Raw genomic sequence first — 27,785 nt, 5'->3', positions numbered from 1 at the left:
TCCTGAAGAAATGTCCTTTCACTTTAATCATGACGAAGCTCCCCAAACAGTAAAGATTACATTACCAGCAGGGGTACAGAAGATAGTGCGTCTATTATGAATATGAAAACATTAAAACTGCTTTTGCAACAGCAAGAGAGAGAATGTGGAAGATCAAGCAAAAAAGCTTAATAGTCTTTGGGAATGTTCGGGTGGCCCATCATCTCCCCAGAGTTGAATATACAATAACTTAATTCACGACATATAAAAGGCAACACAGAATTAGTCAAGGGAAAAACATAAAATGGAAACATCCTGGTATGTTAGAAATATGTAAAAGAAACAAATTGAAATAAAATTGACATGATGGCTATGATCAAAGGGCATTGTTTTCACTAATCAGAATAAAGATTGTATGGAACAGTAAAAAGTGACACATGCATCAGTTGCTTCTGTCATCTGATTCCTTGAAGGTCAGCACAGCAAGTGTAGTGACAAAACGTCTGCGGAGGAATTAATTCATTAATATTAGGAATGTATACTTAGAGACGAAGACATCATTTAGGACACAACATGAAAGGCGACAAGTAAACACAGAAAATGTCTGTTCAGATAAATTATCTCTCCAGTTTGTCCTGCCGATTGCAAAGCTAAAAAGGCGTCTTAGTGCAGCCTCTTGAGCCAAAATCGCACGCAAACATTATATAAAATATGGACTCAATTTCTGCCTTGAGCAGCAGAGGGAATGACATCTTGAGTAAAATAAGGTAGTGGTGGGTTTCGATGTCAATTACATCAGAGTAACATGTTCTGCTTCTCACAAGAGCAGATCTATGTAGCAAGTTCTGCGCTTAACGTGTCCCTCTGATGTTACCATGTTAAATATCAGGCTTACCAGTTCACACTTGCATGCACACAGCCCATAAAAAAACAACTAATGTAGGATTTAAACCTAACCTAAATCAGGCAATCAAATTTAGAACATCTGAAACAGCCACAATTAAAATTAATCAAGCAAGCAGAAAACGGCATAAAGCCTTAAAAAATCCAAACCAAACAATAACGTTAAAATAAAGCACAAAACAAGAACCGCAACATTTTTTTCAGTGTGAATTTTTTTTCTTTCCTCTTCTAGAAAACTAGCTTATACAACTTCCTTCTCAACACTCTTTAACATTAAAAACATACACAATTTATGACGGTAAATGCAAAAGCAACTAAAACAACACTAAAATGAATAAGCAGATGTCTCTAAATGAGCACGGCTACACAAACTGCACACTTTTAGCATACTCCTCTATCTATACAGTACGTCAACAGTGCAAAAACATTCAACCCTTAAGATCAGCTTAAATGTTGACCTCCCCCCTTCAACATTCAGCCTGATTTTAATGCTTCTTCTTTCCTGACAGCCCTACATTCATATTTGACTAGACTCGCTGAACACCCACAAGATTGAGAGATAAAATGCAAAAATCCCCGTGAAAAAGTCTGGAAATTATTTGCAGAAAATACCAGCAATGAGTGTGAAAGCCTACGAGTGTCGGATGAACATAGGTGCAGCTCAAGAAATTTGAATGTTACTAAAAAGTCATTTCAGTAAATTAATTTGGATAAACTCATTTTTTTCTACACATTCATACAATGTGATATTGTTCAAGCACTTATCTTAGTTAAGATAAACTTATTTATTCTGCTCATACAGATGGAGTGTGAGGAAAATAAGCAGATTTTTAAAGATATAGCTAGCTGCTCACCGCGTAGAAGGAAGAAATTGTCATGGTCCATTTTTAATGACTGTGTTATTGGTTAGCAAGCAAAATCCCCTGACCTAAACTACATAGAGAACGTGTGGAGTAATGCCAAGAGGAAGATGAGACACACAAGAGTCAATGACGCAAAACAGATAAAGGCTGATACTGAAGCAAACGTTGTTCAGCACACAGTCATTGGCATCCTCCACACGGTGAAGAAATCACAAAAAACTGTTTTCTCAGAATGCTGTAACCAAAGTTAGGTGGAAGGACAAAATTTGGCAAAACGGTTACAGCAACCTTTAAAAGAATGTAAGACGCTCTAAGCAATGATCATCAAAATTAACAGAAATTAATAACTTTAATTTTTTTAAATTGGATTGCTGAAATAAATGAACTTTTCAATGTTATTCTAATTTACACTCTACACTCTTTACACTCTATAGTAAAACTGGGTGTTTTGAGCATTAACCTGACCTGTTTTCTCTGCGATTATTGCAAGTCACAATTTTCATGAACAGAATTAAAATACTTCCCTCTCAACCTCAGTGTGAAAATTCTTACTCATTCATGTTTTTTTTTTAATCAAAACAGCAGAGGCAGACACTGAATCTACTTCAAGTCTTTCGAAAGTAATTTGGTTGTGGTTTTGTAATAGTGCTTGTACATACTTCTGCTGATTAAATTTCACTATGCTTTATAAATGTGTACTTTCTGTCAAAAAGCATTAAAGAATCAGAGAAGATACAGAACAAATATGGGAGGAAATTAGAAATATAAGCCAAAAACCCATTATGGGAATATTTAGACACAGGGAGTCTCTATCAGAACATTTCACCAGCTGTGCAGCTTCTACTGCATTAATCTTCTCATCCCACTGCATCTAGAATGAATCCTAAAAAGCTGTTTTCTTATGCTAGATAAGCACAACATGAAGGAATGTGACTACTTGGCAAAAACTGCTCCTTCTTTTTATACCAACAGTAACTAGGTGCAAATCTTTTTCTTGGCATTTCCATCTTCAGCAGCAGAGTCCTCCTTATGTCCATTACTGGTCCACCCTCCAGAGTAGAGATGTTTCTGTCACAGTCCAACTCTGAAAACTGAAAGATCTTCCATGCGCGAAACCCTCCAGTGTCTGAGTAAACTTTGTGGTTTTCTTGCGAAAACGAAAGCTTTTCTATGTGAAACCATAAAATGTGGGTGGAGATTTGGTTAGTTCCGAGTGCGAATGGAGGGTTTGCACTGTGACACATAACTAGTTTCAGAGTTATGTGTCTGTGTTTGTCTCAAGTCAAACACAGAGACCCGACTGCAGAGCTGTGAGGCGACGTTCAATGCACTCCTTGCCTGCAGAAACAGGGTCAAAAAAAGACAGAGAATATTTAGTGCAGCGTAAACAGAAACAAGTTTTTTTTCCCCCCCAAGAACAACAAATATTACAAGTGTTGAGCAGCTGAAAGAGATTCTTACATTTGCTAACAATAAGGATGTCATCGTGTTCAGTGAGGAGCAGAGACAGGCCCTCCATTAGCAGGAGAGCTTTGTGGTAACGCAGGATTGACGCTTCCCCCTGGTGGAACATCTCATCCAGCGCAGCAGCCTGAACCTAACATCACAACGGGAACATTAATGGTCTGTTCCATTAAATTAAAAATAGTGAAAACTTTTTTTTTATTTTTTTACAAATGACTGAGAAGTGTAGTGGGTTTTTGTTATCCTAATTTATACTTGTAGAACTACTTTTGGCTGAAGGTTTTTCACCAGTTTTGCACATTTAAAAACTGACATTTACAAAATAACTCAAAATGGAGAGAGTTTGTAAACACAAACTTTCAAGTCTTGCCTCAGACTTTTAATCTATTTTACTCTCAACTCTAATCAGCTTTCTCATCGCTGCTGCACCACTACATTTCTCAGTAGAAATGGTGTGTGGTTACGTCATGTTGCCACATACAGCGTTTTACATGTCATGGTTTAATATAGGCTGCAATTGTTGGAGATTAGTTTGGCTTCCTGTCAAAGCTGTAACATAAAGAGCCATGTGAAACGGTTTATCTCTACTTTTTGTTTTAGCCTACCATCTGCACTGTGTGGCTAAAGAGCAGACGCTCAGCTGTGATAGAGCTGATTTGGTCCATTAGACGATGCTTCCTGGAGAAGAAATGTTCCAGATGAGTGCTGAGAGAGCGGCAAGATGCCACGCTGGACTTGTACAGCTCATTCAGCCGCCTCACTACTGCGAATACAGAGATTGGAAGAAAAGAGGTTTCTGTTTTTGAGAAAGGAAAAGAGATCTTATAGAATTTTTGTGACATGAAGAGCCTCCTACTTTGTTTGACAGTAGAGGAGGGGTAGAGTTTGCCCTGTTTAACTTGCTCCATGGCCGTGTGTAAGGCAGTAGACAACAGTTCTGCGGTTTTAAGGTAGAGCACCAACTGTTCTGCATGACTGAGGAGACAAACACAAAAACACATCACTTAGCACTTTAGCTCACTCGACTAAGTATTTAAATGAATTCTAGGCACCTCCGGGTCAATTTCCTTTCTAGGAAATATAAAAAAAATGTTATTGCTTAAAATTTCAATCATGATTTGATTTTTCTGACTTTTTATAATACACTATATCCCCAAAACTGTACAAGTATAAAACGGCAAAGAAGCTAAATATCTGCTTCTCAGTGAATAAAATAAACTCACTGCCAGATTATAATAACTAAATATTTGACACCCATTTCAGACAAAAAAGTGAAACATTATGTTTTTAAATGTTAAATCTTATCATTTAAAAAGACTGTTATGCAGTCTTAAAGTGAAAAACACAATCAAAGCTTCATGTTAGTCATCTACAGTACTTAATCGTTTCTAAATAAGTAATTACAGAAAATATATAGCTGTTTTTTCTTTTCAAAAATGTCACTTTTCTTCTGTTACTATAACCACACCAGAGACATAAGCAAAAATAAACAAAGTAGCTGTTTTAACACACATTGTTTATGTCTAGGGGTTTTGGGCGCTTTTATTTGTCTAAATGGAGCAAAACTGAACCATCAACAAACAGTGCCATTGACCTTACCTCCACTCTCGGCTCAGTGAGCTTATCTGATCTGCCACTAGGCTCTGCTGCTGAAGGACAGCGGGGTGAGAGCCGTCTCCCTGTCCCCCGACTGTGACTGCCCCACGAGTGCTAGCCACCTCCATCAGACAGAGCACAAACTCCAAAGTGAAACGCAGGCGCTGCACCGTGTCTGTGTGCTCTTGCTGAACTCCGACAAAAGCAAAAAAAGAGGAAAAGGGCAATAATTTAGAGACAATTTATATCATGTGACAACAGAGTGTGATGTTACAGAATCTTCTTTGCTAGAAAGAAAATATTGATTCCTCATTTTATAGGTAAATGAATCCTAAAATAAGCTCCAGTCCTAAAAATGTCTACAGTCTCACTAGTTTGTGGGAAACTAGTTCTTCACCTCCATCAGCGTCTCCTCAGGCAGCTCAGGGGCCTCAAAGGTCACAGCGCCTCCCATGTTAGCGGTGATAGGATCAGTGAAACTGTAGCGAGGGCTGGGCGGGGCCTCAAAGCCTTCGGGAAAGGTGCCTGTTTGGGGGTAGCGACTGGTCAACGAGCCTGCAGGACTGCCTGAACTGAAGGAGCCTGCATGAGTCAGAAAAAAGGAAAACCTTTTCCTTCAATTCATCTACTGTGAAATTAACAAAAAAAATTATTTTAAGCAATTACAATGTATAAGACTTCTGAGGAAATTGCTGTAGATTACTAAACCATATATCAGTTTTAAATAGGGTTGTTTTCATATTATATCTATCCAGATATGTGATATTAGATCTTAGCCTTAAAACAAAGAATGTTTCACCTCTAGATTTTTTTTTATTTGAATACTGTAATCTCAAAAAAGAAAGAACATTTCTCATTGTACATTCTCATGTTGTAAAATATTAACACATTGTAAAAAATGTAATGTGTTGTAAAAAAAAAACACATTATCTTCTGTGCCAACTTATTCAGACATTTTTATAGTGTTACCTGAACATTTCCTGTGTCTGGAGGTCTGAGGTGGGGTACTGCCACTTGGTGGAGAGCCAACAGTGAAAACCACCTGTGCGGGGCTGCAAGAACCAGGTGCAAAGCCACCACCAGGAGGAGCTAATGAGCAGAAAAACATTGGCTTTATTCATTTTGTTTTATTCACATTAGAGAAAAAATAAATATACAAGAATCAGTTAGGAAAAAAACAATGGCAGTGTTGACAAAACGGTTCCCTCATGGTTTTACTGGCATTCTTCTGAACTAAACGTTCAAACTCATGGCTTCAAAATAGATAAAGAAATCTGATGATGTCTGGAACCATTTAATTCTAAGCTTTTAAAATGCTGAAAATTCTGATGCTGAATTCATCCTGAAATGTCATATGCTTAGCAAAAAGACGAAGAAAAAAAAAATATATAAAATCAACATTTTAATCCATCCTCTGTAAGAATCATGCAGACCTGTTATGTCTATGGCTTTTTCTGAGGTCAGGTTCTCCATGCTGCCTCGTTCTCCTGCATGTCCTGCTCCAAACGCAGCCATTAGCAGCATGTCAGACAGACGGCCGGCACTCTGTGACCTGAAGCAAGCAGATGAGAGACAGCTTTGCTTTCATAAACCTGTCCACTTCCCATCAATTCTCTTCATCTGTTTACTTTATGTTTGTCCATATCCATCTACTCTGAAAAGGTTAAACACTACTCTGACCTTTTTCCATTTAGATCAAGAAAAAAAAATCACTTCAACTGCAGTTTTACAAATGATAATTAATTTCGAACTAGAACTAATAAGTTAGAAGCAGTTAATAGATAACGATGGATGTCCTGTTCATAACTAATTTCATACTTATAGAAAAGATTCCTGTGTCTAAACAACTCATTTGTGATTGAAAAGCTAAACAGTGAATGAATGAACCTGACCTTCCAAAGCTCCTGCCATCATCGTTCACTCTGTGGACACAGTAGGCTGGGTGGGTGGACGGCGCCGGCGCTTGTTGTCCCAGGTCTCTGAGCTCTCCTGGGGCAGTTCTGCTGCCAGGCGAGCCAACAACCAAACCCTTCTGAGTCAGGAACGTCACAATGTTTGGAGAACTTGGCGGCTTTGGGAATTCAAAAGGAGGGATAGCCTGAGAAGGCGAACGAGTAAGGAAACATTAAATTTATTTATTTATATTTTCCTGTGCATGTGGAGTAAATTCATGGAGACAGTCGTCTCACCCTGGACGGGGATCCCAGGATGGTCGGTAGAGGGTTACGCTGCATCAGCTCACTGAGTCTGGGGGAAGAGTGGAGCGGCCGGATGGTCATCAGCCCGGTTGGAGGGACAGCGACGGGGTCTGAATGCTGCTTCTTGATTTTCTGTCTGCTGCTGCCAGTCGCGCAATCCAACAGACAGGGGGCACTGTGGAGCCGTGTGCCGAGCCCTGGTGCCTGTGGCTGCTGCTGAGACGTCTGCCTCGACTCAACGTGCTGCGGGCCTGGAGAGTGAAAAGTAACTTTGACCCTCTAGTATGGTGCAATGTTTGGAATTGTTTTTATTAATGTAGATTTAAAATTATGTTAAAACAAAAAAGCAAAAAATAGGGGAAATTCAATCTACAGATTTATCAATTCAAATAATTCATTATCTGCATGTCAGAATACAACAAAAGGTTAAAAGGAAACCCCAAGAGCAAACTGTTTTTAATCATTCATAAAAACCTTAAGTGTATCTAAAAGAGAAATGTTTGAAATCTACACATTAAGTGAAAAAACTGGTTTTTTATAACATGCAGCTTCCTTAAGTACCTTGAGGAGAAATCTGGAATGTTCTGGTCCCTCCCAGTGAAAGCCTACGGGAGGAGGGGACCGCTCCCTGCCATGGGGCCAGAGGTCCTGCTCTAGCATGGCCCACCAGGCTTCCACTGCTGCCGCGATGCACCGCTGTCGACAACCTGGTGTGTCAACAAAAAAAGCAGTATATTACTCAAGTTTAGCTGAGAAACTCTAAAAAACACTTCAGCGTTAGTTTCAGAATTTCATATGTGCAATTGTTTGGTTGTGTGCTGGTTTGGATACAGACCGTGGTGAGCCATCCTGCTTGGTAGATTGAAGGTTCAGCTCCATGCGATGGTAGTTCTGGACCTGAGTGGGAACTGGGATAGGCAATGAGTGAACATGGTTTCCACAGCTACCACAGTAATTACTGCCAGGGAACTCGGTGGGCCTGGAAACAGCAGAGAGAAGGGCAGAACATGAGGAGGGGATGTTCAGAGCACAAACAGCAAGAGGTTATGTAGACAGTTATGTTTTCATGAAAGTTTTTTGGGAAAGCCCAGCATCATCTTGGAGATGTGGCATTCTGTTTATATATGGTCAAAGCTTTCAGAGGTTATTACTGGGTTTAAAACCAAAACTCTTGAAATTCCTATAAAAAGTAATTGCCAGGCTAAAGCCAAGTAACAAAGCAGGGAATATTATCTTTCAGCTAAAGGCAAGTTAGTGGCCAGCTTCCTAGAGATGCAAAATGGAAGATATCACCTCAGGTTGTGAGAAATGTTTTTCTCTGTTTGAGAAGGATTGAATTACTGGCCTGTTGTAAACAAAACCAAACAGCTGTGAAGATTTCTGAAGACGAGATTGGGCTGAAACTGTCCAATCTTAACACCTGCAGGATTAAGGTAAACTTTAATGAAACAATTTTAACATCTTTAGTTTAGATGCTGAATGAAAGTAAATTACAATGTTGAACAGTTTAAGGATTTCAACATGGACTGTAAGGATAAGCTTATGTTTTAGGACTGGCATCTGCTTCACCTTCAGAAAAAGAAAAAAACAATATTTAAGTAAATTTGAAAATTAGAGGTTTCAGCTTTTAAAGGAGGAAAAAGACAGGATGTGGGTGGAAAAAAAAGAAAAAGTCATGGGTTTTCCAAACTGCAGAGAGAAAAAAATAAAGTGATGAAACGGTTGTTTCAAGTCTTATGCAAAGGCTTCGTTTGGTACTTTTAATATCTGCAGTTTATTTGAATAGTAAAAGAAAGTGAGATCGGATGCCAAAACTTCTGATGACAGGGATTTTTTAATGACTAGATTTATTTTCTGTTCCATCACAACAAAGGATTCTTCAAACTCTGAAAAGAAAGAGTGGAAATTGATCCAGAAACTGATCTTTAAAAATCTGTTTCTGTACGTTTATGGGCTCAAGACATGAAGTAGGAATTTTAGGGACTAGCTGAAAATGAATTTAAAAAAATGCTACTCACATTGGAGGCATTGAAAAAGTGCCTTGAAAAGGTTTTTACTTCTGTTGAACTTTTCTTATGTCACCTTACAACTACTGATTCCAATGTATTTTATTGGATGTTATCAGACAGACCAACACAAAGTAGTGTAGAACTGTAAATTGGAAGGAAAATAACAGGTGGTTTTGAATAGCTTTATGCCTTTTAGGGTACGTCTCAACCAGCGTTGCAAAACGTTCTTTGCAAAACAGCTCAAACTCGGTCAGATGGGATGGTGAGTGTCTGTGAAAAGCACTTTTCAAGTCTTGCCAAAATTTGCAAATACGTCTGGACTTTGACTGGGTCATTCTAACACATTTTCAGTTTAAAATTTAATTATCATTTTGTGCTTAACTTTCATTTTATAGCTAAATCTCAACATTTTAACTCAGTACTTCTACCTGACAGGACTTGGAGAGCCACTGTAAGAAGGAGAGTGCGGTGGTGTTTTCGTTTGGTTACACAGACCAGCTGAAGCCAGAAGAGAGCTAAAAAAGATAAAACAAAAAAAGATGGGAGAGAAAATCAGACTATAAAGAACTGTACTTCCTTTGATTTTTTTTTAATAACTGTAAATGTTCTGGGATAAAAAAACATTTATTTTCCATGATAAATAAAGTCAGTGCCTCTCACCCGCTGTTCATCAAACTGTCCTGCAGCACTTTACTCTCACAAGTCAGTTCACCTGCTGGAAAGTCAATCACATGAAAATAACACACAACAATGAAAAAAAGCTTTTCTAATAATTACAACAATATATTTAATAACTTTTACGATTTCATCTGATGTTATTTATACGTATCCTCACTTGTAAAATGAGCAGGCACCATGACAAAATCATCTGTATCGCAAGAGGAGGAGTTCTTGCTGCTGCCGCCTGCTCCAGACGAGTCCTTCAGGAGAAAACCTGCAGCCTCTTGCGTTGGAGAGGCCAGAACTTTGGCACGCAGATGCTGAGTCTCAGCTAAAGACTGCTGCAGAAGGAAGCAGACACAAAAGAACCAGAAGAAGAGTATGAGCTTAAAGTATAAAACACATACCATTTAGAAATGGTTGAAAAGGCACAGACATGTACAGACTCATAAATTACATGCAAATAAACAGAAGCAGAGGAATAAGAGAAAAAGTGAGTACGAACCGGTGGTGAGGCAAGGTGAGACGTGGAGGAGCTGCTACAAGAGCTGGCTGATGCCGAACTGGGCAAACAGGTCATGGTCACTGTAGGGATGGCTGTGATGCAATGCAAAACAATTGTTGAAATAGTTCATGAGTCACATGAATAAAAGAAAAAACTCTACTTTGGTTGTGTGCAGCAATCATATTCACTTTTTATCTAACATTTGGTCTAAAAGAAATGTGAACTTTTCCTCTTAGAATTCAGGAAAACATGCCAGATCACACCCAACCAAGCTTTAAATAGAGTAATATTTACTTTTACTTACACTTTTTAATGGATGAGCTGGCATCCAAGAAAGGATGGGTAAAAAACTCATCTGCCAACCAAAGAGAAGAAAATAAAGAATAAGTACTGAACAATGCTGAAAAAGCTGAGCAGAATTCAAATTAATAAACAGAAATAGTTGAGAGACTGTTTACACTTGTTTCATCAAGTTTTGTGATTATTTTCATATATATGAAAGAGTTTTATCGGACTCTTTTTATGACAGTGTGACATCTGTCAGAAAGAGCATTTTGAAAGGGTTAAAACTGCTAACTGTCACCGACCAAAGTCCATACGATCCTTGTGGTTGCGTTGCAGCAGACCGAGCAGCAGGTTCCTCAGATGGCTAGAAGTCTCTCTGGGTATGCTGCAAAAAATAAAACATTAAAATCTAAAGAGGATTTTTCTAATAGCCTTGTTTGCTCTCAATGTTCTACCTTAAATAATCATGTTCATTAACAAAGAAATCTCAAAAGCTATAACTTAAATTATTTCTAACATATGAACATGACTGTCAGTCTAAGCTTTTAAGAGACACAGTAAACATTTGGCATGTCTGACCTACTTGTTTTGTAACATTTCAGTTTGCAATCCAAGTCTAAATTCAAGCAAAAGTAAGGCAGCCAATGAAAAACAATTATTAGCAACAAACCAAGGGACTTTTATTATTCCTCTTAACCACAAAACACTGCTGTGCTAACATTTTATTGTTCAGTTTTAAAACTGCAGTTCTTACTTGGGACTCAGATTCTTGTTTTTCTCATAGAACAGCCGGAGGTCCTGGGGACTGCTGGCCTAAAGGCGATGATGCAAAATATGCAAATATCAATGGCATGTTGACACATAGCTATTGTATAGCACAAGGGAAATTTACGACTCATCCTTCCTTTGTGTTTCTAACACAGCACACTCAGATATGAAAAGAACAAACATGTTTCATGTTTACTTGCTGCTGGGCCAGTTTAGATGAGAAAGATCAAGCACATACACTTTTATGGAAAATATGCTAATTTATTCAGAATATGTATTCATAACATGTAATAAAACTGTAAATAAATCTTGGTTATAAAGTTTTCTCATTCCTTGTACATGACCAGTAAACCAGTATTACTTTTGATTCAGTATATACAGTGCTAGACCTAAATAAAGGTCACACACCAGTATTTCATGGAACGCTTTTAGCTTTGACTACATTCACTGTAGAACTGTTTCGATATGCTTCAGCAATGTCACAAGATCTATTTCAGTCTAGTGTTGCATTAATTTTTTATCAAGATCTTGCATTGGTGATGGGAGAGTCCAACCACTTGCAAAACTGTCTCTAGAACATCCCAAAGACATTCAATGGGGTGAAGGTCTGAACTCTATGTGTGAAAAATGATGTGTCATGCTCCCTGAACTCCTCTTTCACAAGTTGAGACAGATTAATCCTGGCATTGCCATCTTGGAACATGGCCGTGCCATCAGGGAAGGAAAAATCCATTGATGGAATAACCTGGTCATGCAGTGTTTTCAGCTGACCTCATTCTTTGGGTACATAATGTTGCAGAACCTAGGAGACTCTAGGGATGATAGATGCATCACTTCATCTGCCTCTCTTCCCACCCTGATGCACTCATCACTCTGTCAGAGGGTAAATCTGGACTCATAAGACCACATAACCTTGCTCCAGAGTCCAATCTTTGTACTCCACCACACATTGAAGTCTTTTTTCTCCAGATAGACTCTCTGATTAGTGGTATTAATATGGCTACTCAGCTGCTCAGTCCCAATCCCTTACGTTTGCTTCACGTTGTGCATGTGGAAATGCTCTTGCTTTCACTATTAAACATTGCCCTGAGTTTTGTTGTTGCCAAATATCACGGTAATTTAGGATTTTTCTACGACCACATTTCTTCGTCAAAGACGATGGTTGCCCTCTATCCTTCCAGTTTTTAATGATGCATTGGACAGTTCTCAACCCAAGGTTAGTAGGTAGTAGCAATATTCTTATATGTTTTCTCTGCTTGATGGCAATAATTTGACCCTTCCTGAACAATCTTTTCCACAATCACGGGATGTGTCCCACATGGCTGTTTAAGAAATGAGAAGATACTCATTCTGTCAGCTGAGGAAAATACTTGTTATTGAATGACAGAAGACATTTGTCCATGCAGTAATTATCCAGTAGGAACTGTATTACATATTATTAGTGTAACTTGTGCAGTTTAACTTGTGACCTTTAGTCCTGTCTTGTTTTAAGTATTTAATAGCAGAAATGCTGCTGGGATAATACATATTTTTTTGTTCCCAATTTTGTTGATGTGTTTTCAGATGCACAGAAAAAAATATCAGCACAAATAACAATAACAGTCTATTATCTTATCTAGTAAATAATCTCTTATGGACTGGAAGGACTGGATAGTCAAGTTTGTATTTCCTTCTGGTTAAGCTTAGAAGAATGATGCATAATGGCTTCCTCCACACAGGGAGGTGGAGGTGCAATACTCCACACCACAGGCTGTGCTGTTCTGTCCTACTCTTGCAAGATAACATTTAAGCACTTTAAGAAGCTTTTAAGATTGCAATTAATGCAGTAAGAAATGTAGGACATTCTCCATTGAACAATCATATTGATCTGAATAATACAGAATTCAAAGCAGTTTTTTTCATTATATCATTGGCACAAGCACACCTTAAACTTGAAGGTTTTCTGTCTGTCATGACATTCTTCACTAACATATAAAGTGTGTTTTTACCTGAAAAGGAGCTTTACCAGTCAGACACTGAAATACGATGGTTCCTATACTCCACAAGTCAGCCTTGGCATCATAGTTCTGGGACATAATAACTTCAGGAGCCTGTTACGGAAATAAAAAGTCAGATTTAACAATATGTAATTCTGGAAGACTCATTCATTGATGCTGACATTACCATATACATGGGAGAGCCACAAAGTGTAGCTGCCATCATGTTGTTCTGAAGGTATCTGGCAAAGCCAAAGTCCGCTACAAAGAGACAGGAAAAAGATGAGAGGAAGGACAAGTGAATATCCGATGCACAAAAGAGAAGAACTTTGACAAATTATGTACATAACTAAAGAGATGCGAGTACAGATATGCAGAACTTTATAAAAATGTCAGCATAAATAATGTTGCATTTCTTCCTAATTGTGGAGGCCAAGTTAATGAACAAAATATTCAGTTACTGTTAAAACTTATTTGTTTAATTAGCAATTCAATAAGTGCATTTGTGGAGGTTTAGGTATCATTATTATATTGCATGTAGCTAATTTCATAATGTTTTATTGTGAATAAGTGTTTAATTTTATGCTTTATAACTTAATTGGCCATTTTGCAATTTATGTAAATGAGGTGTGCCACGCTGGAGCCTTAACGAAGGTTAGAGGAGAGCAGAGGAAAAGGTACTGCAAGTAAAATGGACAGAGCCACACGGTTTTTCAACCGTAGTTTTGTTTTGTGGAGGTTTTTAGGAATTTGGTTGCTCTTGTAAAGGATGGCGCAAAAAACGGTGGAATAAATTTTTGTTTTACATCTTTACAACGGAGTGCTGTGGAAATTCTTATTTTCCTCTACAAACACACGAGTAAAATCAGCGAAATTAACCCTGTGGCAACACACTAATTATTAGATCATTCTTAAGATGATTTATGGTGATATATATCAGAAATAGAGCACTGAAAATACACACCACAGTGATTTTATCACCGACAAAATGAGCACACAGGTGACCTTCAGCGACCCAAAAAGCATGAAAGTGGTTCAGGTTATCACCGGAAATGTTCAATTCTAAATTTCCCAGTTGCACTGACTTTCATCAGATACAGAATGAGCCACAATACTGCTAATCACAGGTGCGGGGATAAGACTCAAAATTAAATCTGGGGGGAATTTGCTACCAACAATTTTTATTCTAATCTTACAGGAACACACAATGGATTTCCCAGGGTTGTAAAAGGTAAGAGCAGATCATGGAATTTTCAAACTGTGTCTGTTTCAGGTGAGATACTGCGAAACATGCTATGTAGTCATTTAAATGATTAGAAATGTAAATGGTGACTGGGAAATGACTTTTATAAATATATAAAATGCACTACGGATAATACCAATATACTGTTTGGCAAAAAGACTAGTTTTTAGAAAGACAATGTCTTTCCCTACAGAAAGTTGTGAAAAACTCTTCCTTTACAATGAGGAAGTTGTGTAATCCATATTAAGAACAGAAAAAGTAAACAAAAGTATGAACACAATAAATAAATACATTTTAAACGGAACTGGACCTCAATATAAAAATAATAAATCTAAAACGTTATTATCAGGCATGTTTTTTCACCATTCTTACTTTCTAATAAATGTATTCCCTCTCATACGGCACTCCATAAAATGTATTTGGTTCAACCCCAACTTGTTTTTATCCTCGCATGTAACCAAGTTTGTTGTGAAAACAAATTACCCATCTAGTGGGGATGAAGGACAAATCTTGATAATAATGTTTGACATACTCCGACACAGATGGGAGATCAAGGAAGAAAAAAGTCATAACATTTCCAGTAAACCACATTTAGACAGAAATTTCTGACATTTTCCATCAGTTAAAAACTGTTTTAATAGCAAAGAGGCTTTCACAATAGTAATAGATCTTGTCACAGACCTCTTTCCCTCTATCTTGGTTATTTATTTATCAGGTTTTAATGCAATTCATTTTTATGATATGCTCTAAACAGCCAAAATGAAAACAGAGAGCCAACAATGAGGTAACTCATTATAACAAACCCACCGATCTTGATGCAGGTGTTGTTGGAGTGAGACTTTCGGCCCGGTGGGTAGGAGAGCAGAATGTTCTGGGGTTTGAGGTCCCGATGGATTATTCCTTTGGTCTGCAGGACTTTCATGGCCCCTGCAATTTGTTGCAGGAAAACCCGAATAGTGTCCTCACTCAGTGTGCCTTTGGCTGCAGAGACCAAATGGAAAACAAAAACTGTTTGCTGACGTAAATAATTGCTTTCTGTTTTCTCATAAGAAGCTACCAATCTCTAATGTCAGACAGTTTCATTGTAATGCATTATGTAAAACAGATCCCTGCTTTTAAGAACTAAAGAGTAATGAAAATCTTAAAGCTAAAAAAAAAAAAAAGAGAGAGAGTGTGGGTACTATTTTGCTGAATCTTTAAAAAGTTATTCTCCCTGTAAAACTCAAGCCGTCACTGAAGCAGAGCAGAACTTTAGTGTTTTAAGGAACTGTTACACCTCCTTTTCCTCCTATAATGTAAAATCTGTTTTCTTTAGCTAAGACCATTTAGAGAGCTTCTCCCAGCTCATGTGACGAGCAGGGACTTAAGCATGCATTAGGTTGCATTAACTTTCAGCCGGGTAATAAACTCCTCCTTCAATCAACAATATTTCAAATGTATCATGTTTTGCCTGTTTTCTTGCAAATGTTCTTGTTTTTAATAAGGTTTTTTCTATATTTTTTTATATGCAATAGCTATAATATCAGGAAAAAACACAAAATGATCGATGGATTGATATTTTCCCATATTCTATACTTATCTTGACCTGGAAAATACTTCAGTCTAATTCCATATACTTTTCCTGACAGCAGAGAAACAAAATTGGTATTTTAGTGATATGACCTATTCACTTTTCATGAAAGATGCAGTCATTTCCACTAAGAAAACACTAATTTCCATTGAAATACATTGGCTGCTAATCGAACAGTAGATTAGTTTTTATACTTACAGTGTAAGTAGTCAGCAAGATCTCCGCCATTGCAATACTGAGATCAAAAAGAAAAAGGTTTGGTGAAAAATATCTTAAAACTATGACTTCGTCCAGATTTCAGAGAGAGATTAATGGAGTGGAGACAACAGAAGGGATTCTCCATATATGTGATCACACATTCACACCTGGTATTAAAATAAATTTAATGAGGTGTGGCAAGTGAGGCTCTAATTATACTTTTCTTCACTAAGATAGAAAAATAAGTATTAAAAATAATCTGCAACGAGAATATAAAAAAGCACCCATAATTAATTTTTAACTGGACTAGAACATGTGGAGCACCAGAAAGTTTACAAATGACTAAACTGAGCGATGGCGGACTTAGCATAAAAAACGTTCAAGTTTGAGAAAAGCTTCATTTGAGAAAAGATGATGCGTGTTATTTCACCACAAATCATAGCTAAGAAAATACATCTACAAAACATATAATAATAATAATAAAATAATAATAATAATAATAATAATAATAATAATAATAATAATAATAATAATATCTAAAAACATTCCATTGATGAGCTAAACATTTTTGCCATTTATGGTGATCATAAATCTGCATCCTGTCACTGTTTATAAAGTTAAGTCGCACGAGGCTGCAGCAAAAGCAACAGATCATTTTTGGACTGGAAACCATTTAAACCCCAGTGCGGGGTCAGCTAATAATAGCTCCTCCCCTGAGATTATTGAGACAATACAGTTCTAAGCAAACAAAGCAACGTGTCGTAGCAAAGCTTACCTCCATTACCAGGTACACTGAGCTGGCAGTTTCCTAAAGAGGGAACAGATAAGAGCCGTACACAAACACATTTCAGTCAAACAGTAACGAGAAAACAGCTTGCAAGAGAACAAACTGAACTAACGTCTACAGAGGATAATACAAAGCTTATGATAACCATGAAATCTTTGCTAATTTAATCTTTGGTAGAAGCTGAATCAACTCTTTTCACAATTTTATAAAACAACAAATTATGCAAAAAAACTGTGAAAATAAGAGGTTTGTTGGCCTTGGGGCAATTTAACCCTAGTCTAGTCCTAGTTAAGTATTTTAATGATATAAGATAATTAATCATTAGCATATGTATTAAATTTAATTAAGCAATTTTTTAGCAAATTGGTATTTTTCTATTTTAGTTTAAAGATTATACCTGTGTCTTTTACACACAATACTCTGATGGGCAGTCAAAAGTTATAAGGAACTTACCAATTTTAATCAGTAAATTATGTAATCAAAACCAGTTAATTATTAAGGAAATCCAATTTATAGTCTGTCACAATCTTTTTGAAACAGTTTGGAAGAAAACATGAACAACAACAAAAAAAACATAATTCAGCTAACTTCAAAACACCCTCTTATCACATAGCAACAGATGACAGCCATCTCTCACTCTGACCCCGATTCAGTATCTGTTTGAATGCAGCGGTCAAAGGCCAGACTCTTTTCTGTAGTTCAGCTGAGTCAGGGCTTCTAACGCTGGCTGCTTATGGCTTCACTGAGAAAAAGGACAGCAAACAGGTTCTGGCAGAGAGCCGGCAGAGAGCTAGAGGTCAGAGGCTTTCTCAAAGAACTGAGGCAGAACATCTCTGGTGTACAAAATGTTTGCCCTTGTTGCTAACGGTTTCATAAAAAAGGGAGATAACATTCAGCATAATGTCAAACAATTTTGTCATTTTGCAGAGCTTTCAATGAATATTTTCTTGTCTGCAAGAAAATCCCATAACAGGACCAAATTGCGATCAAACAACTAATACAACTAACATTTATCAGTTTAACTAGATCCACTTTATTTACTAGTGTTTTCTCATTGTGGAGACTATTTTACTCCTTTGCAGTTCTGATTATTACAGTTTAACACCGAAAGGCAAACAAACTTAAAACTAGCTGGTTGATTTAGTTGGGCTATCTGCTGAGGTAACTAGTCTTCAGTTAGTTTCTTAAAAGATTCGGCGCTGATAGTTTGTCCACCGTAATTTTCAAACATCATTACCCTGAAAAGAGTGACTGTGGCACTCCTTTAGACCTAATCCATTCGTCCCAGTCCCCTTTACCGTTTGCCCAACCGTGAAGCCTGTGTGAAGTTACTTCTACCATCTTTAAAAGCCCACTTGGATTTTCAAGGCACTTTATCTATTAGGAACCACAAGAACACAAAACAACATTAATATTCAGATAAGAAATTATTTTGCTTTGTGCTTCTTGTCCTTCGGGTAAACAGTATACAAATCTGCTCAATATTGCCCCGTAAGACACTGTAGGAAAAACTGTAAATCTAAGTAGAGCGCTGTAATTCAACCGACCTAGAAATAGTTTAGAAAGGGACTGTGAGATCTAACCTGCTTGACCACATCTAACCAGATGTGGAAATGCATGTCAAAGCCTTAAACTTCCAACCAATAGTTGTCAATGTTCTTATGCAACAGTAAAAAAAATCTTTTTTTTTTTTCTTGCAAGCAAAGGAAACATGACGTATTTCGAAGAAATGACATTTAAAATTATTTAAGATTTTGACCTGGCTTTCATCCTTCTTTGCAGGACAGTCTAAAAAGCAGATTCAATATGAAAGCCAGAATTTTGCTGGAGTGCAGTGCTTCGTTTGGTGTCACTTTCTTTGTGACCTTCTGAGATGTGGATCAATGGACAGATTAATCCCCAGCTAAGAACATCAACAGAAACCTGTAATCTTAGAGGCCTGGCTTGGACTGTCCTATGAAGAAACAGAGCTCCTGTCGCTCTCAGCCACCCGCTGTCAGTGAGGAGTGCAGCCCAGTTGTGCTTGGCACAAATGTGACAACTTTTTTAAAGAGATTTTTTATTTTACCAGGCTACTGATGATGACCTAACAAAGCAGTTGTATACTTCACAACAACACCACCAGGCTACAGTTTCATCAACAGTACTGTAGCTCAGTTCATTTGAACCAGTCATGCAAAAGCCAGCAGGTGCTGCACTAGCTATAGAAAAATAGAGTTTAGAGAACAAAAGGTATTCTCAGAGGTGGAACCAACAACTGCCAATAAGGCAATTAAACATCCAAAATCAGAAATCACATGCACAACACGGTACACTTTTGAATTATTTGCAAATTAAGGATTTAAAAAAATGCAACTCTTAAACATCTTAACTCATTTAAGAGATTAAATATATATATAAAAAAAACACAGCAATGCTTCATCGCAAACTAAAAAGAGTTTTCCATCAAACAGTGAACTGTTGTCTCATTAGCATAGCTTAGGCTAGAATGTTGTAAAACAGCATTGTGTTTTTCACCCAGCTGGTAGGGTGTTAATTATGGACTAAAAAACAAAAGGAACACCTGCTGAGATCAGATAGCATTTTGTGAGGAGACGTGAGGGACATGATATAACAGCGATCCAGGAGGTGTTGCAGCAGGCCGCTTTGGATTGGTAACTAGGCTACAAGCAACAGCATCAATGTCACTAAGGACTCAGGTTTGTCCCCCAACAACTCAGCAGCAAGTTAACAGATCAATATGTATAGCTACCCGATGTCTGAATGTAAATACTGCAGAGAATGCCAAAGCATATGATTTATGGGTCAAATTTGCACTACAGATCCCAGAGAACGTCTTAACAATGAAGACTGACAGGAACGGGTTATGTGACTGCATGCAAAATGTAAACACAGGAAGCAATGACTGTGCTCACAGGGACACAAAGTCAGGGTGTAAACTGACACTAAGATCTGTTTTCTACTAAAGAATGCGAATGAGGGTCAGACAGATTATAGCCAATACGTTTTGCAGCAAAGAAATGAAGAAAATCCTCTTTTACAGAGTAAAAATGCAAATAAACATACGCAGTAAAAGAGAGAAGGGGGGAAGGCAAACATTAAACATATATGCAAGAATCTATCTTCATTTTCCAATTACAGACCAATGGAAATGCTACAAGAAAGAATGTGATGTTTTGGTATTTCTAACTAAATAGAAATACCAAACTGTATTTGGCACTGTAGCCCTAATTAAATACACACATACCTGAAAGTCCAGTAATGCAACAATGTTCTCATGTTTCAGTTCCTGTAGAAATGTCAGAAAATAAATATTGGCTTTAGGTTGTAGCCTTGACTATTCACAGAAATACAGTGTCATAAAGTATGGCATTTTTGTCATATTGCAACAACCAACTTTAAAGTATTTCATTGGGATTTTATGTAACAGATCAAACACATAAATTGGGTATAACTGTAAAATGGAAATAAATTGATGAATACTTTGCCAAATTTAGGACATATGTCTCTATCAGCTTTGCACATGCCAGACATTTTTACATTTGACATTTGTTTTTTCCAAAATAGCTAAGCCTCGTGAGATTAGACAGACAGTGTCTGTGATCAAGTCTTGCCACAGAGTCCTTGAATTTCAGTCTGGACATTGACTGGACCAATCTAATACACAGACTATGCTTTAATCTACACGCTCCACTGTAGCCCTGGCAATACATTTACACTCATTCTCCTAGAAGGCTTTCCTCCAGGTTTGCTCTGCATTTAGAACTATTCATCTTCTCCCTTCAACTCTGAGCAGTTTCCCCATCAATGCCGAAGAAAATAATCCCCACAGAATGATGCTACCACCACCATGTTGCAAAATATGGAAATATGCTGATAATTTATTGCAAAGATCATGTCCATTTATGCAATTGTGGATTGTTGATCAATTTGGTATTGCTATGTTTCCACATGTATTTTCTTGCAGCAATCCCAATAACTCTGGCTCACCTTCAATATTTTGATCTCCTTCCCCAGCAGCGTCTGAGATTTGGCCAAGTTCTTCTTGTTTATGCATTTTACTGCCACCTCCCAGTCGAGTTTCTAGAAGGAAATATATTTCACAGAAGATCACCTTCTGGTGGAGGGAACAAGCAGTGCAAAGTTTTCTGCTATTCTCAAGAAATTTTGTAGATTTTTCTGTATTTTCATTCGATATATCCTGCAAACTAAATTTGCCAACATTATGCATTCAACTTAAGTTACATAGAAATGAAATATTTAAAAGTAAAACACTAAATGCGTTTAGACATATCCAGCGTTTGCACATAGGAACATGACATTTAACATGCATTACTTGGTTTAGTTACATTATGGTATTTCATTTACCCATTTATATTATTGAAATAAACTGGTTAAGTAAATGAAGCCATAATAATTAATATGCATTTGTGTTACGTGTTTCAACATGTCTATCACTGGCCTTAGTCTAGAGCTTTCATAGGAAACAATACGAGTCTACTGGCCTATATTTGAATTTGCAAAGTCGACGTGCAACATCTGCACATTTCTATGCCGACTAAAACAGAAAAAGCTACAACGCAATCATATATGCCTTTTTAAAACATTTTTGCAAGAATTGCGAAGATTATTTAAGCGTTTAATGTGATAGCTTGGTGGTTTTCAGGGAATATCCTGTCTTTTAGACCAGGCCTCTTAAGGCCGTACAATAATAACAAACGTCCTAAATGACCAGAAAATGAGAATAATCCCCCAACAATGCATCAAAAGCATTTGGAAATCCTATATTGGTCATTCATAATTGTTACATCGTAAGTATAAAAGGAAAATCACCTCTTGGTGTCTGCCTTTGAAAACGACAGCAAATGCGCCATGTCCTATCAGGTCCTTCCGACTGAACTCAAATTTCCCCACCGTCTCCATATCGAAAGTCCGAATTTCTCCAACTAAGACCTGGACCAATAACCAGGGGGCCTCAGGTCACCCTTCTCGTTGGATAGTCTTTTCTCCTCAGTCAAGCGGGGGCTGCTGCAGGAACGTTCACCCCCTCTTTCGCTTGCCATGGACTGGCTTCCTACCAGCAAATTGTCCTCTTCTCTCATGTTCGCACGGTTCCCTGTTGGAGTTGAACTCCTAACAGAGCTGTACGTTTATTTCCATCACTGGCAAAGCTACTAACACGAAGTTAGCTAACTTGCCAAACTGGAAGCCGACGACGGCAGCCCCTTTACAGCTGTCTGACGTGCCACCTTAAGAAGCAGCTTGCTGCGTTTTGTTTATATACAGGAGGTCCAGACTTCTGTCGCCTGAGACTTCCACCCGGCGAAAAGACGACAAACTGAGCTTGCAAGTTGACAACATTTAATGTCCAGTGAGTGCGATAAAAAAAATAAAATAAAAAAATCCTCGCAATACGTTGCAAAATAGCAGCTGACTTCGCTGAAAGTCACAGCATCGACGCTCACAACAAAGCGGAATCTGCTTTCGATGGCAAATGCGCATGCGCATATCAATTACAGCTGTAGCTTTGACGTCACTCGTTTTTCCTTCTCAGCAGCCATAAAGCGAAAACGACAGGTCGAAGTGTACGATAAAATCCACTTAGGAAAGTTGTTATTACGACACAGACGTTTCAGATAAAATAGTTTAAGTCAAAACACGCTAAATTTCTTGAATTTATAAGAAAGTAAACAACACAGAAATAAGTATACATAATACAATGCCATCATTACGTTGATTTCGTGTCTGTAACTAATAAGCTCTTAAACTCGCACATTGCGCACATGTCTGTCCATTTTGATGATTTTGACTTTCAGCTAATAAAAATATTATAATTAAACCAAGATATCAGGATGAAAACTATAATCATAATTTGGTTGGTACAACTTTGGTAGGTAAATTTTCCTGAGGAATGAAGGTTCCTCATTCACCATTTTGAATATTGAAATGTAAACAACATGAGAATATCCAGCTATCAAAATACTTAAAAAAGAAGCCAGGTTTGATTTTTCAGAAAATAATGTGTTTTGTTGTAAATTGTTCATATCAACACCAGAACAGATAGACTACCTGATGAAGATGCTTGTTGAAGTTGGTAAGACAGTGTTGGTATTTACATAAAGTAAAACAACAGGCTTAAAAGCTTGTGAGGGGGAGGCCATCATTCTACAGTAAAAGCAACATAAACATCCAGATTACAAGTTTGAAAAGTACACAGGGACAGAGGCCTTCATTTCTGAGACAGGCCCGTGGTCTGAGTAAACTAAATTGAAGGCTCATAATGACCATCATTAGATGTTAAAGAAAAAGGCAGAAGCAAGTCTGAGACTGTCTTTCCAACTGTGAAGTATGGTGGCAGCTTTATGTTGTGAGGGAGTTTTGTTCAGGAGGAATTGGTGCACTTAGCAAAATAGATTACATCACTGGAAAGCACTTCATCTGCAAATATTGAAATAACATCTCAAGACTTAAAATAGAGCTTCTGTCTGAATGGGCAATCACTCTAAGCAAATCTGTGAAGTTGAGTCATTGACAAACAACCACTGCTAGAGTACTTATGTGAGGAAACATAAAAAATGAAGAGAAACTAATAATTATACACTCAGCCAATAGTTGAGGCTACTGTTACTTGGGTGTTGAAACATTTGGGGAAAAAATGCACAGAAGAAAGAAAACCTAACCAAGTATACGCTGGGTGAAAACCATAATGTAGGAACTCGTATAACTCACAATTCTTGACTCAAACTATATACAATACCGAATTAGTCTACAGCAACATAATTTTTACTTATTTAACTAATTTCTATCATTACATGTGTTTGGACTTGTAAGTATCGCAACCTTACAGAATCTCTAGTATGTTTTTATATTACTCTATTTACTGCACCTTTAGACGCTAAGGAAACATACTGCTGAAAGGAAAAAGTTGGTCTTACCCTCGCTGCACCATATTTATGCACAATAACAAATTATATACAACAATGCATTAAGTATCAATATGCAGGAGTCAGCTGATGAATATTTACAAAAGGTTTCGTATAACTACCAGAAGAGGGCAGTGATGTAATGTAAACCAGTTCAGTTCAACATTTCTACTGTTGAGTGAATTAGTCTGGGAAAATCCCAGAAATGGTGAACATTTAAATTCAATTAGAAGCTTCTTTGCTACTTTTTCTGTTTGTTTGTTTATTAGTTTTCCTATATAACTCATAATAATATAAATAATAACAATATAAAATAATAGGCAACATAAGCAAAGAAAATATAAGAATAAACTAAAAAACAACTACACTATTGAATTTATATCTACTATTATTATGTAAAATCCCTGCAGTCACATTGATTAATCTCAGTTAAAAACAGCTGCAAGGCTGTGACTCTGACAAGCTGCAGTCTGGCGAATACAGTGACAGATTTACAAAATAGCAAACAAATGATAATTCTGCTTTTAGTCTTGTGCTTGATTTAACATGCCAGACAGTTTTTGCCTTAGCAGGACAGTTGGTGTTTCTACAGAAGGATACACACCACACAACCTTACAGGTGTCTAACTCTGCAGGAGTTCGCTTTGGTGTTGACTATTTTTGTTGCTCTGTGGCTCCAACAGGATGATTGATTGGTTCTTCCTGGCCTACTTCAACTTTTTGTTTGTGTCAGTCAGCGGAAGAGCCTTCAGGTGTTCGCTCTGGGTGGAAATGAAAATTCCTAGCCAGACAGGTCCCAAAGTACGTGCACACTGCATACAGATTCTGAAGGTGGGTCTTGTTGAGCTTGTGTGTGAATGAAATATTTACATTCACTCACGGCAATCATGCCTGTAAAAAAAAAAAAAAAAAAAAATCACAGCCCCTACAGACACTATCACCTTTTCTTTAAACCTTTTGATAAAGTCAAATATTTTCTCTCAGTAAAGTTTCAGGGAATAAAAATGTCACATGGGCCTCGTCTTTTTTGGTGCCCAACATAACTTTAGATAAAATGTTGGGGATAGTTTTGTCAGACCATGAAACATAATTTCACAAAGTCTTAGATTTTTACTAGGTCTTGATTTTTTTCTGTTAAAAAAAAAAAAAAAGAATTATGTCTGTCAACCCTAATCTGGGACTGCTGAACATCAAGTTAATCAGATTTACTAGAATTTAAAATATGTGTAGGTATATATTTTCCTAATAAAATTTATTTATTATCATTTCAATAATTTCATGTACATTAAGCTCAAGTTGAACTAAGATCTGATTTTATTTATCTTAGTTTTACTTCACAAAAACTCAAACTTAAGCAGGGTGTGCAGACATTCTACAACTACTTTGTTATATATTTAGCACAAAATTTGATAAAACACAGATGAAATGATATGGGGAAAAACTAACAGAATTATGTAAAAAAAAAAAAGTGCATATCTGCCATGCAGAACCTGTTTACCAGTGTTAAACACCAAAGAGAACCTTTACTGCTGTGGAATTCGCTGTGATTCCACCTGCAGGTCAGGCTGTGCAAGCCTGAATGCAAATGCAAAGACATCTGAGAGCTGAATCTCACACTGTAGAGTTCAGTCCTTGGCTGAAAAACATGGATCTAGTGAGGTATGGCTTGTTTTGATGTGCTGTGCAAGGCACATTTTTTCTTCTAAAATAACACAGATTTGAATACGACGACTGAACTATCACTTTTGATGAAAACTGATCACCCAATATCCACACAAAAATCTTAGCCGGAAAACATGGTAGTGTAAGAATGATGATGTGGGCTTATTCTGCTGCTATACCTGGGTAACCTCAGTGAATGACTCAACCATGTCTGCATACCCAAAGCGACAGCATTTGCTTGACATGCTTCAGGGATAGTTTGGGATTTTCGTTAAAAGCTTATAAGTAGTTACTATCTTATCTTAAACATTGTTAATTGCCCATTCACTTAAACCACTATGCTGTTTTTACCTTTTATGCTGCTCTGCTTTTGTATGAGACATTTACTGAGCTAGAGAAAGAGCACGTTTCACACAGTAAGATAAAAAATGGCTCTATGTCCTCCATTGCTTTTGCAAATAGTCACCTATTAAATGTGATGATACTTTAATTATTTATAAATTGCACACACAGGATGTTTGTGAAGCTGAATTTATCTTAAGACAATAAAAGTTTCCTTCGATTGTAGCTTTTCTTGGGCTAGCAGTTAGCATCAGCTCCCTTCTATGTCCAGTCCATGTCTATTTTTTTGTTTATTTTTGTTTGAGTTTAAACTTTGAATATTTTCTAATTTAAGACTATGCTTCTTACGATTTTAAGTTTTTCTAATTTTCAGTACAAAAGGTCAATATGGAAAATGACTGTTGAGTTCCTGTCTTTGAAATTGTTAAGTAGCTCCTACACAAATTTTCATCTTTCCGTAGGTTCCCTCATACGATTCATAAAATCACACAGAAACAAACTTAACATCTGCTGAAGGAGGTTTTACAAGCTATCTAATCCTTAGGTGTATTTATTTTTTCTAAATGTTCACCAAGTCTTTACTAAAGAAATACTGACATGGTTTAATATGTCATGCACTATTTTTAGAGTAGAATATTTTTTTTTATTATGTATTGATAAGTGAATCCATGCAACAAAATGTTGGAGTTCATTTTCATCCTTGCAGGATTTTAATTTTTTTTTTGCAAACAAGACAAACTGCATCATAAACTCTTCCAATTGTGTTATGAAATATAGTATCGCCTGCTAACTTTAATCTGTTCACTACTCTCTTTTCTATTTGTAAAATCCCTCCAGCTGCCCATCTTGTGCATTATGAGCTCTTTATGATAAGCTTTATTGCCTTCATTGCTTGCCAAAGGGTGAATGCCTCCTGCAATCTTCTCTTTGAGTAACCATTGTTGGGTTTTGTGGCGCCGTGCCTGGCTCATTTCTTCAGCTTTTCCTGCAGACAGATGGCTAGTAATCTGGCCAAGAAGGTCACCGCCTCTTCATACCCAACTCTGCATTGCAATGCACGTACAAGACGTTATCAGCATAACACTTTTGTCTGCGCACTGCACCACGACGCTTAACCTTGTAATTCCTGCCAATAGGTCATGGCAGATAATTAAACTGAGGATCTCAAGGAAATTCAATACTCTCTACTACAAACAGGGGAGACTTATACTTGAGGGAGGCATTCTGTATTCATAAATTGGATTTGAAGCTTTTACATGGTGATAAGTAGCTCCAGGTTCAGGTGAAAACATCTTTGTTGTTGGATTTGTTTCCCCCCCGTTTTAGGCAATTTAATGCTGGACGAGCACCAGTGCCTCTAACAAATAAAGGCTGCATTCTGTTTAGCTGGACTAATTTCAGGATGGTAGTGTTGTGTATGGTGACTCACTGAAATTGGTCCCCTTTGACTTTGCTCCCATTTTATCTAAGTTCAATTAAATGGTCAGAGGGGTTCGAACTGCTCGTTATCTGATTAAAAATGCTAGTTTGTCCGGCAGGGAAAGCCGCGATCCATGCCTTTTTAAAAAACCCTTCTTTGCACACTTGCTTCATTAAAGTGAGCGATCTCACGTCTATCCCTGGAACTCCATCCCTACATCCACAGTGGAGGTGAAACCTCTACTCAAACTCTGGGCTAAGTCCTAGTATATTCCTCAGCTTGTGTGCGGGCATAAGTTGAATCCAGTCTGACCTTTAGTGGAATGTGACAGCGGAGAACTGCTGGAGCTCGACAAGTCTGCAGATTCTTTCCTCAATGGTACACCAAGCATGAATCAAGAAGAAGCCAAGCTAAGCTTTCAGACAGCATCTCAT

At 37.4% G+C, this 27,785-nt stretch overlaps 1 protein-coding gene across 4 annotated transcripts; it reads right to left on the bottom strand.

The window, feature by feature from the left end:
* On the bottom strand, positions 1 to 22,487 carry ulk1 (unc-51 like autophagy activating kinase 1). 4 transcript variants are annotated; one of them, XM_014470591.2, is made up of 27 exons: positions 21,838 to 22,487; positions 20,995 to 21,087; positions 20,252 to 20,293; positions 16,993 to 17,025; positions 16,218 to 16,254; positions 15,257 to 15,430; positions 13,394 to 13,467; positions 13,219 to 13,320; positions 11,217 to 11,275; positions 10,765 to 10,847; positions 10,482 to 10,532; positions 10,178 to 10,269; positions 9,848 to 10,013; positions 9,673 to 9,727; positions 9,441 to 9,527; positions 7,839 to 7,982; positions 7,565 to 7,710; positions 6,995 to 7,254; positions 6,698 to 6,903; positions 6,239 to 6,357; positions 5,775 to 5,894; positions 5,203 to 5,387; positions 4,809 to 4,993; positions 4,066 to 4,184; positions 3,815 to 3,972; positions 3,207 to 3,342; positions 1 to 3,083 (listed from the first exon to the last, which is right to left on the bottom strand). In XM_014470591.2, the coding sequence occupies exons 1-27, from the start codon at positions 21,925 to 21,927 to the stop codon at positions 3,028 to 3,030; spliced, it is 3,072 nt and encodes a 1,023-aa protein (XP_014326077.1). In that variant the 5' UTR covers positions 21,928 to 22,487; the 3' UTR covers positions 1 to 3,027. The 4 variants fall into 4 exon arrangements, with proteins under 4 accessions (XP_014326077.1, XP_005804004.1, XP_023194044.1 ...); XM_005803947.3 differs by having other exon boundaries at positions 6,698 to 6,876; XM_023338276.1 differs by having other exon boundaries at positions 9,673 to 9,724.
* Between the last annotated feature and the right edge of the window lie 5,298 nt (positions 22,488 to 27,785).

Source organism: Xiphophorus maculatus, chromosome 8 (assembly GCF_002775205.1).
Source record: "Xiphophorus maculatus strain JP 163 A chromosome 8, X_maculatus-5.0-male, whole genome shotgun sequence".
Classification (NCBI taxonomy): Eukaryota; Metazoa; Chordata; class Actinopteri; order Cyprinodontiformes; family Poeciliidae; genus Xiphophorus; species Xiphophorus maculatus.
This window is presented reverse-complemented; position numbering and strand designations above follow the sequence as displayed.